Source organism: Pezoporus flaviventris, unplaced genomic scaffold (genome assembly GCF_033815535.1).
Source record: "Pezoporus flaviventris isolate CSIRO_AGI_PZ_B2104156 unplaced genomic scaffold, CSIRO_AGI_Pfla_v1 ptg000072l, whole genome shotgun sequence".
Classification (NCBI taxonomy): Eukaryota; Metazoa; Chordata; class Aves; order Psittaciformes; family Psittacidae; genus Pezoporus; species Pezoporus flaviventris.
Genome location: NW_026892620.1, coordinates 8,007,767 through 8,026,843, shown reverse-complemented (window position 1 = coordinate 8,026,843; position 19,077 = coordinate 8,007,767). Strand labels below are relative to the sequence as shown.

Here is a 19,077-nt window from a genome sequence, read left to right as displayed (position 1 = left end):
GAACCATGTCCTGAAGTTCCACACCTACAGTTCTTTTAGATACCTCCAGGGATGGCGACTCCACCACTTTTCTGGCCAGCCTGTTCTAATGCTTTACAGCCCTTTCCGAGAAGACATTTTCCCTCTTACCCAATCTAAACCACCCCTGGTGTAACCTGAGGCCATTGCCTCTGTCCTGTTGATTATTACTTGGGAGAAGAGATCAACACTTGTCTCACTGCAACCTCCTTTCAGATAGGCTGTACACACACATACTCAAATGCTTTTGTCATTTAGCTGAAGAAACCTCACCAAAACGAAGGCTTCTTTGTGAAAGAACTTTAATCCCAAAAGATACTTCCATTGTTCTTTATTGCTTTATTCTTGATAAGGCAATACAGAAAATTGAACATCCTCAAGGAGTCACAATTTCAATGAGATTTTTTATTTTGCATTTTGAAATACTGCAACTATATTTATAGAAAAGTGAACACACAGACACACACAAATCACTTGCTTTGAGAAAACGACAAGCTGAGAAAGGACCACTTGGGTCAATGAATGTAGTCTTTTCCAGCCAGCAACCGCATCACAAAATGCCTTAAAATATTACCAAGTTCCCAACTTTTGAAGCCAGACTTTTGCCACCTGCCTTCCCCTCCTCCTCCCCCCCATTCCCATTGACATGATTTCTCAGGACATCCTGCAGTTAAAAGATTTGCAATTTCCAGCTAAAAATTATCGCAGGCCCTACTTTATATCTATGACCCTTTAGCTCCTTTTCCTTCCTCATCTTTACTCCCCCAATGTATTTTACAGGCTGAAATCACACTCCTTCTCAACTTATGTCTTACTGCATGAAACAAGCTAGCCTCCTTTAATGGAAGAGAACTTTAAAAAGAAATGTCACAGCTACAGAATTCACAGAACATCCTCTTCCTAGCAGGGCGGCATTGGCATGTTAAAAAAAGCACAGCAGCAATGAAGTCAAGGTGACACACTTCTAACCTCCTGCCATTCTCTCCTCCAGCTTTTCTCCCCCACATTAAATTCAGCTTGGGGAATCTGTGTAGAGATTTGGCACTATTTGTTAGCACCCAAACAAGTTGTAAAATCAGTCATGCAACCTATTTTTAGTCCTGACTGGCAAAGCCAACATTGCTGCTACCCTCATGCCTATAATTTGGCTCAAAGAGGCAGAATTGTTTAATTACTTTAAAAGCTGTTGGCCAACTAAAGCTCAGCAGGCTTCCAGCTGGCAAAAGCATAAGGGATGCTCTCCATAATGAGAGGCAGGTTTTCTCAGGGAAAAAAAATCACATAAAACTTTGAATCTGATTGAGTTTTGTCTCCCTTGTGTCCAAGAGATGCAAACTTGGCTGTGTCCATGGCTACTACAGATACTCTGCTCTGCCTAACCACTGAACACTATCAAATAACTAACACTGAAGGATTCTTTCCATTACTTGCAGCACCTCTCTCAGAAACTGTTGAGAGGGATAAGGGCTCTGAGGGTACCATGCAGTCATCACTAGCACTGGATCCCCTGTCAGCAGTAAAGAACACCATGTAACCTTTTGATCTTCCTAGGTTTGATCAGTATTTTCCTTTGTTGTTTTTAATTTCGTAACTATACCATTATAAAAGCAATAATGATTACAAATCTGAGTATTTAAAAACGAATACAATTTAAATAATTGTGGCAGTACCAGAAGCACTGCACTCATGTCTTCAGTGTCACTGCGTTTAATGGTGGTGAAAATATGCTGGCTGCAGTGAAGATGAGATGGGAAATACCATCAGTAATTTTAGACCTGAAATCATCGTTTGTTCCTCTTGAGTTTTCTGGAAGCACTTCTGTTACATGTATTCTTGCTGCGGTCAGGGAAACCAAGAGATACCTGTGCAAACACAAGGCTCAGATACCTGCCCCTTGCTCCACAGGAGCCCAACGCTCCCTGTCATGCGCCAACACCTCAACGGGAAGGTGTCTCCAAGCTAGAAGCACGATACCAAAGTTGAGCCAATGCTTGCCGTGAACAGAGCCTACTTTAACCCGACGGCAGTTCGGGGCAGCGGGGACAGCCTGGATCAGGCATCCAGCTGCCCTCGGAGCTTTGGGCACGGAGGGGCGGCCCCAACCTCGCCACCATCGGCAGGCCCAGGGCGAGGAAGCCCACCTAGCGGAAGCGGCGGCACTCGAACGCCCGCATTCCAGGGAGATGAGGCGAATGCGGGGAGTGCCCCCGGCCTGCCAGGGCAGGCGTCCCCGCAGCCGGCAGTCCGGAGCCAGGCACCTGCCCTGTATGGCCAGCGGCGGCGGGCAGCTGGGACCAGGATTTTCCGCAGCCAGTTCCGCAGCAAAGCTGGGGCCTCCGGGCCTCCACAGCAGCATCGCCCACCCCCGCACCGCCATCCCTGAGCGCCTCCTGCACCTCCCGCCCCCGGGGCAGCGGCGGACGAGACCATGAGAGCGCATACGAAGGGGAGAGAACAGCCAAAGCGATGGGTCTTGCAGCGCCAAGGCGCAGCCGCAGCTCAGCAGAGTGACGCGCAGCCGGTTCCTCTGAGCCACCATGAGGGACTGCAGGGACAGCACGGCCGCCGCTACATCACGACAGCCCCACGTATCCCCCCGACCGCCGCGGGAGTTGGTGCCGGCCGTCGGCGGCGCTGCGGAGGCGGGGGCGGTGGGGGCGCAGGTGAGCCCGCGCTACGCCGTGTCTGTTTCCGGCGTGCTCGCGTCCCCGCTCCGCCGCGGCCGGGGGAGCCGACGCAGGCGGGCGCCGCGCCAAGCCGCGCAGGTAATGGGCCGGGAGCGGGGCCGTGCCGCCAGCAGCCGCCCTTCCCCTCCTCTGCCCCGCCACCGGCGCTGAGGAGCGCAGCGGGCCCATCCGCTCTCCTTGCCGGCCCTGCTACCGCCGGTCAGCGGCTGTTCTCTCCGGAGCTGATTGGCGGGGGGCGGGGCCGCAGAGCTTCACTGAGGCCCCAATTGGCGGCGCCCCAGCCTCACCGTCCCGCCCCGCTGTTGAGGCCGGGCATCCTCCCTCTAGCTCGTCTGTCGGGGAGCTGTGCGGACCTTCCCGGTGCGTGACCCCGCGGGGCTGGTGTGAGCGGGAGCTCCCCGGGCGGATCGGGTTTGGACGCAGACCGGCTGCCCTCACCGCTGCTGTGGTGCTGTGTTCCTGCTTTACCTTGCAGGCTTTCAGGTAGAGCAGGGCTTCTGGAGTCCCACTGGCGGGGCCGGGTCGTCAGCTCAGGGAGCAGAAGTCAGTGCTGCCGGAGTGGGCTCTCGAGTGGGACTCCCCTTTCCTCCGGGCCGGGTTTCCCGTCTGCGAGGTGTCTTTGCGCCGCGGGCGTGCGAAGTGCTGTCAGTTTGCTTTTCTAAAAACGGGTGTTAAAAGCAAGCCAGGCTCCTAAATTTGGGTTTGGGAATTCTTAGCTGCTGTAAATAAACCCGGTTTTCCTACATCTTGAAGAATAGGAGGCACATAAAAATACAAAGCCTTAACAGCCACGTGAGGAAAGCTGTCAAAAAGAGTGTAGTTTTGTCAATTTGCAGTCAAGGGAGATAATAGATACTGTAATTTTCTGTAAGCTAGAACTTCAATAGGGGCAAAAGTATGCGGAATTCTTCTTAAGTGACCTTAAGTTGTTTTTGTGATTTGCTAATTTGTATAAATGATTTCATACTCTACCTATGTATTCTGACTGTAAGGAATTGAAGTGATCCACCACAACTGCAGAAATGTAGGAAGAGATTTTATTTTATTTATTTTATTTATCATTAATGTATTCATTTACGTGTGTAATTACTCATGATAACTTCATCCTAATATCATTAGGGCGTATACTGGGCAATTCAGAAATAAATGCTGTTTGTAGAATCTAGAGATGGTTTGGAAGAGGCATGATGTATGTTGTGACGTATCTTGAAGGGTATTTCAGGTTTTATTGGACATGATTATTCAAAGATGAGCTTTGTGTTATGTTGCTGATTGTACTAACTTCTCATTTTCTTTCAGGTACATTGTCAATACCTTGCAGAGGCAATGGAGGTAATGATGCAAACTCTGATGTAATTAAAGCATAAAGAAAAAAAAAGCATTCTTAGCTCTACAGTACTCTGTCAGTATTGTTCAATGCCTAACATTTCAGAAGATGAAAAGGAGAATGGTTCTGGAAATAATGGAAACACTGAAAACAAACCTGGGAAGGAATCCCCAGAAGCTTCTCTTCATGATCCTGTTAAGCCATACTGCATGACAGATGCTTCCACTGTGTCCTTGGTGTCGAGGGGAAATGGGCATTATCCATGGGGATGTCCTGTGACTCATACACGAGAGAAATTTTATACCATCTGCTCAGACTATGCTTTTTTAAACAGAGTAACATCTATTTGTAAGAGCCCAAGTGCTTCAGTTAGTGCCTGTCTGTCAGGCAGTACTGCCTTAAATGTTGGAAATAACACCCCTGGCTTACTCGGAATTCAAACTGGTGCTTCAGATATAATCTACAGTGAAGATGCTAACTTGGAAGGCTTGTCTGGTGACCTTGGAAAGCTTCCCCTGGCATGGGAAATCGACAAATCAGAGTTCAATGGCGTCACCACCAATCTGAAGAACAAAGCAGGTGAGGTGGTGAAGATTCAATGGTATGCTAGGAGACACTTTGTGTTTACAACTTATTTTTGGAGGGGCCTGGTCAGCACACCTATCTCTTGAAGAAGTCCTATAGAAGAAAGCATGTACATCATTTCAAACAACTTGCTTGCTGGGAAAGGAACAAGTGAAATGGGAGGAGTGAAAGTCAGGTGTAGCTGCCTGGGGAAGTGGCTCTAAAACAGGGCTGGCTGCTGCTTAACTGTGTGGGGCTTTTGGGTATTATTTGGGATGGCCTCTGGTTTTGTTTATATTTGTTTGTGTGCTCACCCACCCCTCACACCCTTGGGTTTTTGAAGTGTTTTTTTTTCTTTTAGTAGCACCTAGTGCATTGTGCAGTGATTACTTCTACCTGGTAAGTACAAGTTTGTCACTTGCAAAATGTTTCAAGTTACTTCAGAGATCTATTTTGAAATGAAAGACCTGGTTTATTATGACAAGGGGTAAATGAAGTTATTATAGTTACCTAGGACAACAGTTTATTTCTGTTAGAGAATTGTATTTATTTTTATTTGCTATTTGTATACATTGTTAGGGAGCCCATTTCTTTGCTACCTCCTATGTTCTTTCTCTGCTTGTTCACAGATTGCATCTGTGAATAAAGCACTTGCATATGCACTTGGTTTTCTTTGTCCCATAATCCCTCCACTTAGAAGGCTGTAGATTTTTTTCTTAATGGCTTGGCTAGCTACTCAGATTTCTGCTTTCTCTACCTTAGTATGAAACTGGTTTAGTAAAACTTAAAAACATCTTTGGCAAGTTGCCTTTGCTTTTTCATGTGTACATATAGTGTCCTTTAGTACTAATAAGAAACAAATGGTAGTATCTTACTGTCATTACAGGATGGTCATTTCTGTTAAAATATATGTGGTATGTTTCATTTGGAAGTGATGGCTTCAGAATAGGACAGCAATACTAATGCTCTAGCATGTGGCCAAATTTTTCATTTTCACTGCCTTAGTGGCTTACAAAAAGGAAAAGACCTTGGGGGTATATTATTCTTATTGGACTTGCGTATAATTTTTTATCAGAAAGTTTAGCTGGTTACAGAGTTTGGCCGTGGAAAACGTGTTTCATTAAATTTTTCTGTGCATTTAATGTTAGGAGATGGGAAGTCCATGGTGGTCTAAGTGCCCATTTCTGGGATGGCTGATTTATCGCATTAGAATAATCAGATTGACTGCTCTCTGAACAGTCAGTCAGGTCATCATTAATGCTGTTCATGATCTGAACACAATGATGTTTACAGAGCTGATGGCAGCTTCACAAACCTGTTGACAATCTTGATTATGTATTTGAGCTTTTTCCTTCAATTAATGTTTAGACCCAGTTTGCACTGACTAACACAACCAGCATCTCTATTTGAGGTGTATGCTATTACTAAAAATATTTAAGAAGAAAGATAGGAAAGGCAAACTAGGCATTCGTTTCTGAAATCTGTTTTGCAGGCAACATGAAGAAGCAGGTGACAAAGAAAAAATCTGTAGATAAAAAAAACAAACACCACAGGGAGTGTCCTCAGCGTTCTGCCCTCGAAGATGTGAAGGAGAGGAAAGTGTTGGACCTCCGGAGATGGTAGTGTTTATTAATTGTGTTTAAGATTATCTCCATACTGTTTGTTAGTAAAACACTGTTGCTGGTTATCCGATTTCAAACTTAATAATGTCTTCATACTACTTTTTAAGTAGAAATGGGGATATGTTAAGCATACATACCTGAAATCTCTTACTTTTTACAGGTGGAATAAGAGCTTTCCTCCCATCTGCTGAAATTCATAAATTTTTCTCTGTAAACATTTTTTTTTTCTTTCAACAGGGAAAAAAATATGTGGGGATTCGTTGCTGAAAATAAAAACAAACACCCAAGTTCATTAGCATGGTCAGGCAAAAATTAAAAACACCACTGATATGTTTTATTCCTGATTTTTCTTTTCACTGGGAAATACTTGGCTGGAATATGTCAGTTCTGTACAACCTGTATCATATGAATATAGTTTAGTGTGGGATGTCCCTGCCCATGGTGGGGGGTTTGGAACTAGATGATCTTTTTAAGGTCCTTTCCAACCATAACTATTCTATGATTCTACTAAGTTCATTTAGTTTTTGAATCCATCTGTTTTTTACTGTATGTCTGTGACTTTAGTTTAGACATCTGTATGCCTATGTTAGATATCTGTATGTCTGTGACATCAGTTAGAGTTTGCCTGTGGAATCTGCAACTTGGAATGGCATTTGTTAGTAAATTGGTAGAAGTGCAGTTTAGTACAAGTTTATGTGTCAGAAGAGACTGGATCAAACTGTACACTACTTTAGTACAGAACCATTTTTTCCTAGTGATTTGTGTGAAATAGGGTAGTAGTATCTCACAGAGAAATTGCTTAACATGTTTACTTTTTTTTGAGATTGCATTTTAAAATTTTTTATTTATATATTTTTTTAATTTAATTTTAATACAGGTGACATAAAAACATTTAAGATAACATGGCACACAGAAAAGTAGTTCAGGTTGCCCCTGAACTACTAAATCAGGAACACTTACTAAGGTGTTTGAGGTTTTGTTTTGTTTAGGTATTGTGTTAGCCGACCTCAATACAAGACTTCCTGTGGAATTTCATCTTTAGTGTCTTGCTGGAATTTCTTATATAGTACACTGGGAGCTGGAAGGTGAGTCATACATAGACTGCTTTGCCTCTAGAGACTCTAAAAGACATTGCTGATTACTTAATTAAACAATTTTTTTTCTTTTTTCTCTTCCTCTGTCACCTGCCAGTTTACCACCTATTACTCAAGAAGAAGCTTTGCATATACTTGGATTTCAGCCTCCATTTGAAGAGATTCGGTTTGGTCCCTTCACTGGAAATACAACTTTAATGAGGTCTGTTTGTTTTTTGATGTTAATGTATGCAAAATAACATGAAACTGAGAGAGAGAACCTTTACACAGTAGTAGTTCAGTTATTAAAAAAAAAAAGAAATGTGGTTGACAAGTTAACTTGTGACACAGGTTAGTCTTCTTACATTTAGGATAATGAAGCGTACCTGGGTACTCTGACAATACCCTAAAACTTTGCAAAGAGTTTTTTTTCACTAGCCATTTTGCATAGTGCAGTGTTGCTGCACAGATCAGGTGGACATGAAATTCTATTTGATATTTGGTTCAGTTCTTTTAATGGTTGTAGAATGCTCTAATGAATCTGCTCTCCTAGCTAGAAAACTTTTTTCTTTACCTTCATTTTCCTGTTTTTGAAAATGCAAGTTAAAGCCACTGGAACAGCCTGAAAAGGCAATTGATATAGACTAGTAGCTTTATGTAAAACATAATTTAAGAACTGAAAATGAAATAGTGAGTGCTGCATCTTTGCTGCAATTTGGCTGTTCAGGAGATTATATAAAATAAAAAAGAAAAGGTGGGGTTGGAGTCACAGAACACTTGAATTTCAAATTCTGTTTCACTTCTGCCATTTCCTGATCTTGACAAGTTGGGTCTAAAATCTTTGTCCTTTTTATTCTATTACGCTCATTAGGAGTTTTAGGATTAAACAGGAGCATAGAATCATAGAATAGTTAGGGTTGGAAAGGACCTTAAGATCATCTAGTTCCAACCCCCCTGCTGTGGGCAGGGACACCTTACGCTAAATCATATCACCCAAGGCCTCGTCCAACCTGGCCTTGAACACTGCCAGGGATGGAGCATTCACAACCTCCCTGGGCAACCCATTCCAGTGCCTCACCACCCTCACAGTAAAGAATTTCTTCCTTATATCTAACCTGAACTTCCCCTGTTTAAGTTTAAACCCATTATCCCTTGTCCTATAGCTACAGTCCCTGAAGACTTCCTGCCCAGCATCCCTAAAGGCCCCCTTCAGATATTGGAAGGTTGCTATGAGGTCTCCACGCAGCCTTCTTTTCTCCAGGCTGAACAGCCCCAACTTTCTCAGCCTGTCTTCATACAGGAGGTATTCAAGTGCCCTGATCATCCTTGTGGCCCTTCTCTGGACTTGTTCCAACAGTTCCATGTCCTTTTTATGTTGAGAACACCAGAAATGCACACAATACTCCAGGTGAGGTCTCACAAGAGCAGAGGGGCAGGATCACCTCCTTCAACCTGCTGGTCATGCTTCTTTTGATGCAATTAAAGCATATCGTACTTGACTGTTGAACTCCTTGACAGGGTTTTGATCTGTTATCTTCTTTGAGATGGAAAAAAAAATTGCTGTATTCTTGCCTGTTTCATGAGTTGGATTTGATCTAGCTAGTATTTTTGAAGCCAGTGTATAGGGTCTGGCACAAAATGTGGGTGCTGGATTTGAGAATGTGGCAGCAGTCTGTCCTTTAATGGTAGCATACTGGTTAGATTAGTGAAAGGTGTCATGAAAACTTCCTTTAAGAGACTTACATCCGGATTTTTTATCTCTAGGAATATGTCAGGGTACAGCAACCCTTATAGACCAAGCTGAAAAATCTTTATGTAAACAGTGTATGCAAATGTTAAACTTGTAATTTGTCTTACTTTTCCCCCTTGAGTGCTCTGTGTGCTGCAGAAATGTTACCTTATTAGGTTTTTTTATTTCCTGGTTAAATCATTTGTAAGTACTGGGCAGGTTGGTAAAAAGGAGGGCTGGGAGCCAACCCCATCACCTGACATAGCTTTATGCCTGAGGTATTATCTTCAGAGATATGAATTTGAATCTTCTGATGTGGAAAAATTGCAGACCTGTCTTCACTTACTGCTGCTGTGAGGAGTTACAGTATGAGACTTGTGTAACACTTGGGCATTGTGAAGCTTATGTGACAGAAGCCCAGCATGGTCTCACTTGAAGGGTCATGCCTTCTGGTGTCTTACAAGATTCTCTTTGTGTAGCTTACAAATCATGGTTGAACACTGACATCTCAGAACCTGAGTATCTTTCTAAAGGCTGAGTAATTAGTTAGAGGTGACTTGACTAAACACAAATAGGACCAACATTTCACATTCAGCCCTTTTGTTATTATGGATTCACATTGGGTCTGAAAAAGCAAAATGAAGGGAAAGGCTTTAGTATGTATTATCTCTCTAGGATATGTTAAGTTTTGTTTCTATTAGGGTACCATGGCTATCTACAGTTTATATACTAGTGTGGTAGGTACTTAGTAGCCCTCCAAGACTTTTTTTCTAAACTGTCCAGCAGGAGAAAAATGGGAGTAAAGAAAATTGCATTTAATTACTCTTTTGAGTTACTACAATCTTTAAGCTTATTGTTTCAGATGGTTTAGGCAAATAAACGATCACTTCCATATCAAGGGATGCTCGTATGTTCTGTATAAACCTCATGGGAAGAACAAGACAGCTGGAGAAACTGGTACGTAGCTAATTCTAAAGCATTCATCTTATAGGGTGTAAACTGAAAAATCCTGCAATATGTAGCATTTGACAGGACAAAACCAGTAAGTAGTACTTCCAGTTTGAGATAAGCTGTCAAATAGCTCCAAGTTGCCTGATTTTTCTGGTTTTACTTTTTCTCTTATTTTGCTAAAACTTTCATTTGTAGTTTTATTTTGATAAAATATATTCTGTACTATATATTCTGCTGTCACAGAACTGGAATTTTAAGGTGTTCAGGAGGGCACTGCACATCCAGGTCTTGGTATCCTATGTGAGAATTCTGTCTTAGTGCCTTTTCTAGTCTTTCCCTGAAACTGAGCACTGCGGTCACATTACAAAATATTGTATGCCCAAATGTGGAATGCGTTCCTGAGACTAGGAAGCTCCAGGAAGGACACGATACTAAAATGTTTAAAACCTTTTAGGGGTTTTAGTACTGACGTGTGCCATATCTAACTTGGGGCAGTGGGACTGCATTGTGTTGCAGTGTGTATTTTGTTTCCTTTTTTGCACAACAAGTAATTTTTAATGTAACTTTGATCTAAATGGAATGCGTACTTTATATTCCGTTTCCCTAGTACAGATTACATGGCAGATAGTATTTAATTTCCTGCCTGCTATAAAAAAACCCAAACCAAACAAGAAGTTTGAAATCAAAACTGTATTTTGTGCATGCCTGTCAGGTCGTGTACTCTAGCTTAAAAAGCAATGTAACTGTTCTATATTATCAGATAGGTCTTTTTTTTTTTTTTGCTGAATGTGTTGTGCTGAATCCAAAGCTGTCTGCCTTGTAACCTGATCTTTCTTTGCAGCTGCAGGGGCCCTTGCAAAGCTAACGCGTGGACTGAAAGATGAATCAATGGCCTACATCTACCATTGCCAAAACCATTATTTTTGCCCAATTGGGTTTGAAGCAACCCCAGTAAAAGCCAGCAAAGCCTATAGGTAAGATACTGTGTTTATGTTTGCTTTAATGACGGAAACATACAGAAAAATTCACTACAAGTTGGTACCATTTTTTATCCCTAGATAACATTTCAGTGTATGTTGTAAAAGCATTTATGTCTGAACTAGCAAAACACTGCAGTGTGATTTGAAAGGATTGATTTAAAATGAAACACAACTACGCAGACTAAATTGAGAGAACTCAAACAGAAAACTATGACTGGTACTAAGAAATTATTTAGGTACATTTTAGCCGGGTATAGAGAGGGTAGTTACTTACCTGAAGGACAAGTTGGAGGTAACTAGTCTGAAGAATAAAACCATATGGGTTGAAAAAAGACAGATGTTTTCTAAAGGGAAACAAAAGAAGTAAGTGTGTGTTGTGTATGTGTGTGGTGGGATTTTTCTGTAGTGATAGTAATCCACTGTGAAGCAGGTGTGATAAAATCTGCACTTAAAGAAACGGTGTGTATGGTGAGAACAGGGGATGTGTAGGTACTGCAGGATGGTGGTTACATACTTTTTTTGCAGTGTTGACTAATAATGATGATAAACTGTAACTACTGGAGTGTAAGGCTTAGAAGACTAAAAATACCTGAATAATTTATTACCAAGAATTGGTAGGGGGTAGGGAGAGGAGCTAGAAGAGGTCTCTGGCATATCACAGTATGTTTGGCTTTTTTAAACAATGCTTGGAACGCTGAAGCACTTCTCAAAGACCATGTGAAACTTAATATGCCAGTTGGTTTAGAATAAAAATACAATTACCTGAATAATTCCAGGTTTGTCAAGGTAACATTGCTCAGGATAAAATAATGGAATGGTTTATACAGATTTCAATTAAATATAGGTTTTAAAAGAGGATAATATAATTGATACTCATACTGAGTTTAGGGAAAGTCTTCCATTAAACCCACAAATTTTAAATTTGAAAAATTTCATAATCTTGAGGCAATTTATCTTTGCTTTTATAAGGCATTTAACTTGCTGCTGTTTGATATGCTGAGTAGTTTCTTTTCCCTCAGAATCAAACTGTTTTTCCTCTCTCAGAGTAGTGACAAACACAGTATGTAGTGGAGGTTTCTGCTGGACTTTATCAAGGTTCAACTGTTGGTTGGTATTTATAAGTAGTATCATTGAGCCCAAGAAGGCAATCCCTGGCAAAATTAGTAGATACCAATAGTGGGGAATGCTAAACAATGACAAGAATAGGTCACTGATGTAAGGTGAGCCTCAGTCTTGCAGTCTGCTTACCAAGCAGTCTACCCTTGGCTGTATTGAAGGTGTAGAGTCACATCACAGAGTGGGGAATGCTAAATCTACCTTTTAGAGTTCAAAATGGTATTTTTTTTTGGAGGTAATAAAGCATAATCACCTGAATCTAATTTGTTCCCAGTGTGAGTCTGACCATAGGGTTAATGAAAGCTTTTAGTATATGAATAGAAGAATACAGAAGCTTATTCCACTGACATGCAACGTGAGTTAGAAGAGTGTGGAAAATATGTCCAAAATAGAAGTCCCACTGCATTAGTTTGCTTAAGTTTACTGAAAGGTTAATGTCTTGCTTGCTTGATCAGTTACTAAGAATCTGCTTTAAAGAGCAGAGGAAAAAAAAAAAAGCATTTACTGGATAAAAAAAGCAGTTTGAGAAACAGTATGATGCAGTGTGTGGAAATTCAGTATACCTTACATCTAGTTTGAATTTATATTGTTTAGCAGTGAGCAAGAACAAAAATTTTGATACTTTACCTGTGGTTGAAAGGGATTCTCAGTTACTAGTGATGTTATTTTAAAGCAAATATTAGACTTTAATCCTAACAACAGATCTCTTCTAACAATGTAACATGAAGTAATGACTTCAGGGAACTTTTATAGCCTCATTTTTGCCTGGAGCTCTGACCAGAAGAACATCCTGTTCTTTTTGTATCTTCTAATATCTTATTGGGAAAAAATATGTTTGAGAAGCACTATCAGTAGATTCTGCAGCAGTTCTTGTTTACCTGATTTTGCATTCTGGTTATAAAGGAAACCTTTTATTTAAAAATCAAGCTAAGTAATGTTAAAATCCCAAAAGAAATAGGCTGAGCTTAGGAGTCAGTTCTTAGGTCACCCACAGACTTTCTATATGATCTTAGGTTGCTGGATTTGGACTCGGGAGACCTAGGTTCAGTTCCCAGTTCAACCACAGACTTCCAGTGTGACTTTAGGTAAGTCAGTTAATCTGTCCTGTGTCTTGGTTTCCCATCTGTACAATGATGGCATACATTTTTATTTTGCAGAGAGTTTTATAAGTAACAAATTACTACAAGAGTAAGGCTATGTGCTGTCTAATACCCTAGGCAGAAAAATCTCAGCTTTTGTCACAATTGAAGCTGAAGTAGTGTTTCATGGGATAGTTAGACACAGGAAGTCACAGAGCAGTCCTTTGTATCTCATCAGTCTGCTCTGATGTCTGTCACAAATTTTCCCTGGCAAAGTTACTTCAGGCTTTGAGTTTCTTGGAAGTTGCTTACAAACTTGGAACTAGTGTCAGTTGAGGTTTTGTTTTTTAATATGTGGTACTGTATCCTTAGGAGGAAGCAGTTGAAGTTGCCAGTTGATTTCTTACTGGTTACTCTGCAGCTGTTAGTAACAACTGTCATCTGGGGTATAGTTGAAAAACAGTGGAGGGGCTCTTCCGTGACTCTGTTAGACATGACAGATAGGGAGAAAGATGTTTGTTTGGATCTTACACTATACTGCCTTTCATCCAAGAAACACTTATTTTATGAAGGTCTGTCTTTTTCCCAAATAATGAGCAATAGCTTCTGTCTTGTTCCTAGCTTCTCCCAGGACTTGTGAAACAAAAAGTTTCCCCATATGCAATTGCAACACTGTTTATAGCACAGGAACTGGTTTTTAGTTTGGCTGAGGAAACAATTTTAAACACTAAACAATCCTAAAAAGAACAATATAAATGTTTATCTCTCTTTTTTGTATGCACAGTAAATCTCACTAGGATTGTATCTTCTATTGAACAGAGGTCGTGTCTTGCAGCAAGAAGTAGAATATTGGATCTTAATTGGAGAGCCGAGCAGAAAACATCCGACAATACACTGTAAAAGGTATGTTACTTGGTAAGAATATAAACCAATATGGGTTTTTCCAGACTGATTTATATTTCTCTGCTAAGGGTCACCTAGTGACATTTTAGTTCTTTTGAGTGAGTATACTATAGTTTTAACAGAAGCAGGTGCTTTAGTGAGAAACTTCATGTTTTGACCTCTAGGCTGGCTCTACAGTTTTGTATCGTGGCAGGACATGCATGAGCTACTGAAAGCCAAATCCTGTTTCTCTTGTTTGAGTGTGATGCAGCTCACATTAGTCAGGAAGATGCCTCAATTGTCTGTGATCATGCCAAATGTGATTTACAGGCTGTACAGAACTTGGAGGTGTTTATGTGTAGTTGAGGACATATACAGGCTGTGTCTGGGGTGCGCACATGGTATTATGCTGCTACCAAGATCTCCTAGCTCAGGTGCAGGTACAGCCTTTGCTCAGTTGTGTTATTAGCTTATAGAATCATAGGGTTGGAAAGGACCTTAAAATCATCTAGTTCCAACCCTCCTGCCATGGGCAGGGATTTTAAAAATAAAAATCTATGAATTAAAACAATATATTTATTTTGTATGAGCTCTGGCTCATACAAAATTGGTGTCTCAACTAGACAAACAGAACAGTTAAAAAAATACTGTTTCTCAAGAAACCAATTCTGTGGTTAAAACATAAACTTTAGCAAATAGCTTCTCTGCCAACCCTTGAGTTAATTATGGAGTGATTTTTCTTGATGTATTAGGAAAAGAGCTGTGAAAAAGTAATAATAATAAAGAAATCATACAGTTTCTGCTTTGCTTATTCTTTATTCTCTCATTTTTTTGAAAAATTGAAAGTGTTTGTCTGACGGCTTCATAGCCAGTCCAATCTAACCCAGTACCTAAAGGCCACATATTTTTGTTTGTTTGTTTTGTCAGTGATGTGACTATGTCAATAACTGTAAATAGCTGGATATTTTGGACAAATGAAATTAAGTGCAACAAAATAAAAATCGCAATTATGCATGGGGCTGCTGTGCTGAGAAGTGGCATCCTATACATCCCACTGACAGGATTTTGTCCTGTGGTATATAAGCTACAAATGATTAGAGGAAAAGGTTTCTGAAACATACTGCAAACCTTTGTAGTATTATTTCTGACTGTGGAGACAAATTCTTCCTGCTACTATCCCAATGAGAACTAGCAGAAAGTTCAATGCTCAAGATAGGAGGGCAAGGTTTGGCGTAGAAATGGATTTTCTGAACTTGGAGGTGGTGTTGGAGAGAAGGTGGTAATTACACATTTACAGAAATGAAAAAGCAAAGTGTAGGCTTAAAGAGGTCTGGGATATGGGGACACTTATTTCAGTTGGACAAGAAGAAGTTGTGAAACTCTGAAGAGCTGGATGAATGGGGAATGGTTGAAATGACAGTTTGTTACAGATGGGAATTAGATACAAAGGAGGAGTGAGTTATGGTAAGAGCTGTCTGGTGAAAACATGTTTAGTGGGTGGAAAAAAAAACCCGAACAGATAAGAATTTTAAAAAAATTGTATGAAAGGGGAAGAGAGGATTAAATACGTAAAAACTAGTGTTTCTCCTTGCCTAAACCACACTTTGCTTCTTCCTTTCACAAACTGATGAATTGGTAAGGGTCCACAACTAATAACTCATGGTGCTCTTTTACTCATTTTGGAAGATGTTCCCAAGAGCAGGAATAACAACTGTGAATGCTTTGTTTAAAAGTGACACTTTAGATGTCACTTAGATGTCTCTAATACTGAGGCTTTTACATCTTTACACATTTATCTTTAAATCACTAGTAAGACTGTTTAAAGCTGCAGATCTGTATTTGCATGTGTGTGTACGTGAGTCTTAGTAGTGCTGAGGTTTCATCGATGCCAGCCGAGTGGTAATAATATTATTCTGTAGGTGGGCAGATATTGTCACTGACCTAAACACCCAAAATCCAGAATATCTAGATATTCGTCACCTAGAGAGAGGATTGCAGCATCGAAAAACAAAGAAGGTAAGGTAAACTTACAAAGGTGGGAGGAAGTACCTTACACTGTTGAAGTATGAATAACTTCACTAAAAGAAATTTGTTACAAAGTATTGTTGAAGGCCAAAATCAAATGTGGGTACTTGCATACCAGAGTTATTTATATTTATTTGCAGGACAAGACACAAAGCAGTAGCAGCCTGGCATTTGGAAGGATGAACCAGGCTATCTGCATATACAATATATGTAATCACAATATTTAACCTCGTTGGCTTAAAATGTAGCTACAGCAAGTATAGAAATACTCTACAGATAAAATACAGACAGATCCTTTTGGTACATGACCTTCTAGCTACATGTAAGAAGGAAAGAAAGTACAGTCAAGGAGGATCAAGCATAAAAGAATGCCTGCGTTAGTCTTGAGCAGACTTCGTGGGTCAGAGATGTATTTTCAGTTTGCACATTGAAAGTCTATGGGAAATAATAGGTTGGAAGAGATGATTTCAAATGTGGAGACCCTATGGAAGACCATGTCAGCAAGATGAGAAGGGACCAGAACAGGTATTTATGTGAGGGTGGCTGGAGATAAAAAAAAGGTTAGCAGAAGCTGTTATACTAGCCAGTGAAAGATAAAAGTGATAACTTTAAAACACAAGAAAGAAGGCAGTAATTGAACCTGGGGAACAATCAAAATTGATTGAGCAGAGTTGTTTGTTTGTGGATATGGTTTTTGTGGGTTGTTTTGTTTGTTTGTGTGTGTGTTGTTGAGGGTTTTTTGTTTTCCTTTTTTAAAGAATTCTGTTACCCACCAAGATGTTAATTTCAGATATCCTTGTATGTTATAAATGCGACTGTGTGCATTTAACCTTTTTACTTTGGTTAGGTCGGAGGAAATCTTCATTGCATCATTGCCTTTCAGAGACTTAGCTGGCAAAGATTTGGTCCTTGGAATTTTCCATTTGGAAATGTTAGACAGGATAAACAATCCCAAACACCAGGACAAGGAATTTCCAAATCTGAGAGTGAAGACAATATCTCTAAGAAACAACATGGACGACTGGGTCGATCATTCAGTGCTAGCTTTCATCAAGAATCTACATGGAAGAAATCTAATTTTCGTGAGAGGAGGAATAGTGGGTATCAGAGTTACAATGACTATGATGGAAATGATTAAAATTAACTTTAGTTAATAGAGTTGATATATTAAAGTTAGTTTTAATCAAGACATATTAGGCATCTACTAGTCCTAGAATAAGTATGAATAGAAGTTATGGTACAAGATACATCTTCATAATTATTAAATAAATCTAATTATAGGATTGCAGTGGATGAGATCTGACGTATAAGCTGACAGATAAGCACAGGTTATTGTACTTTTGCAATCAAAACTAAATATGACTGCAAAATCAATCATTTCTTTTGAAATAATTGTATTATGTCCTCATCTGTGAAAGCAAAAGAGCAGATTGAAATTAATCAATGTTATAAGCAGGCTTCATTGAAAATACTTAGTATGCAAAAGCATGGAAATTTATGATATGACTTTATAAAAAGGATTGTTCTGCAAGTTATGTAAAGGTAAAAGCAAACATTGCCTTCCTTTCGAACACTCCATTTTATTGAGGCTGCCCATATCCAGTGAAAAGGAAAAAAAAAATCATACAGGTTAGAAAACCTTGTCAGATTTACACAGTGAATGTACATTCTCTATTTAGTGCCCAGTGGATTTCTGTCAGTCAGATAATCATATTTCGTCAGGCAGCTCTCAGTTTCTTTTCCCTTAGCTGGATACCTGTTTCAGACTGAGATGAATCGCCTGTGGTGGGGAATGTTTGAGGATGGACCTTCTATACTGCTTGTGCTCTGTGGGTACAGTGACTGAATTCTTACCCTGGAGCCTCTTTAGAACTCAGACTCACTTAACACAAGCTTACAGAATGCAGTGTTAAAAAGCTGCGTTTGCCATTAGCCAAATGAGCTAGCTGAACACTGCATTCTGTTGGCAGTTCTTTTCCTTGTTCATTCTTGAAACCTCTGTCATTTTTCTGCCGCTCTTTTAATTTTTGTGTGAAGGGGATGCAAGTGCTGAAAGCTGCTTGCAGCCCTGATGACATAACTCTTGGCCAGCAAAGTTGCTCAAGTTTTTTCAGGTGTCCCTCTGCAGTCTCCTTTTTCTTTTTCCCTAATTTGAAATTTATCCAATCGTTTTCCCAAACACATCTCAGTGGTTGCAACTTTCTGTGTACAGACGTTCATACCTGCTCAAGGATTAATTTTTTGACATAAAAAGATTTGTCATGGAATGCAGGGGTTTTGTAGGTCACTGCTTTTGTTAACCAAAAGAAAAAAAGGGACACTTTTGTTCATTCAATAAAATTTGTTTTCTACTTTGTTGTTTGCTTATCATTTGCCTTGGGAATGGAGACCTAACGTTTAGTGGAGGTTTTTGGGAAAGTGGGTAAGTGAAGGATCAGGACTGAAACTCCTGCTCAGCAAAAAGTAGTCCTGAAGGCAAGATGTCTTTGCTGATAAGCCTGTGCAGCCACTGTGACTTCTAATACTTAATTTCCTAAAGTGTGCAGGCTGATGACTGAGCAAAACCCATGGCTTTTGAAAATTTATTTTCCAGATGAGCTATTTTCAGACTTTATTTCTACAAGGTGAATTTGGGCTGAGGCCTCAGATTTCTTTAGAATACTGTAGTTGTGTTCTTTAGGGGACTTCAGGCTTACGTGAGTTACACAAAAGTCTCAAGTTTTGCTTAATAATCAGTTGCGCTGAGGAACTCCCCTCTGACAGTAGCCTGTTACTTTATTTTGCTTCTGGGTACACTTCAATGAAGTGCATAGGATATTCCATCCTTCCGGCATTGCCAAGATGCAGGTCCCTGGGGACCAGTAGCTGGGAGCTTTCCTAGGGATTCCCGGTGGGAGCCGTTTGGGGCGGGGGTGCAGGGGGAATGTGTAGGAGAGAGCACAGGCCGAGGGAAAACCATGTTCAGAGACACAAAAATACTACGTGGGCGAGGTGGTGTGTGGCATTTCACCCTTCCCGTGGGCA

The 19,077-nt window shown here is 40.5% G+C and overlaps 1 protein-coding gene across 4 annotated transcripts in view; it reads left to right on the top strand.

The window, feature by feature from the left end:
* The first annotated feature begins 2,542 nt into the window (after positions 1-2,542).
* The window catches only part of BIVM (basic, immunoglobulin-like variable motif containing), a 31,199-nt gene continuing 14,664 nt past the window's right edge, over positions 2,543-19,077 (top strand). Inside the window, exons 1-11 of one of the 4 annotated variants that reach the window (XM_061472802.1) lie at positions 2,543-2,681; positions 4,005-4,611; positions 6,089-6,215; positions 7,208-7,303; positions 7,410-7,514; positions 9,883-9,977; positions 10,813-10,945; positions 13,081-13,152; positions 13,966-14,049; positions 15,948-16,044; positions 16,901-18,404. In XM_061472802.1, the coding sequence (XP_061328786.1) occupies positions 4,122-4,611; positions 6,089-6,215; positions 7,208-7,303; positions 7,410-7,514; positions 9,883-9,977; positions 10,813-10,945; positions 13,081-13,152; positions 13,966-14,049; positions 15,948-16,044; positions 16,901-17,191 (1,590 nt within the window). In that variant the 5' untranslated portion in view covers positions 2,543-2,681; positions 4,005-4,121 and the 3' untranslated portion in view covers positions 17,192-18,404. Of the gene's footprint in view, positions 2,784-3,040; positions 3,189-4,004; positions 4,612-6,088; positions 6,216-7,207; positions 7,304-7,409; positions 7,515-9,882; positions 9,978-10,812; positions 10,946-13,080; positions 13,153-13,965; positions 14,050-15,947; positions 16,045-16,900; positions 18,405-19,077 lie in introns of those variants that run through there. The other 3 variants (XM_061472805.1, XM_061472801.1, XM_061472803.1) reach the window with 3 other exon arrangements.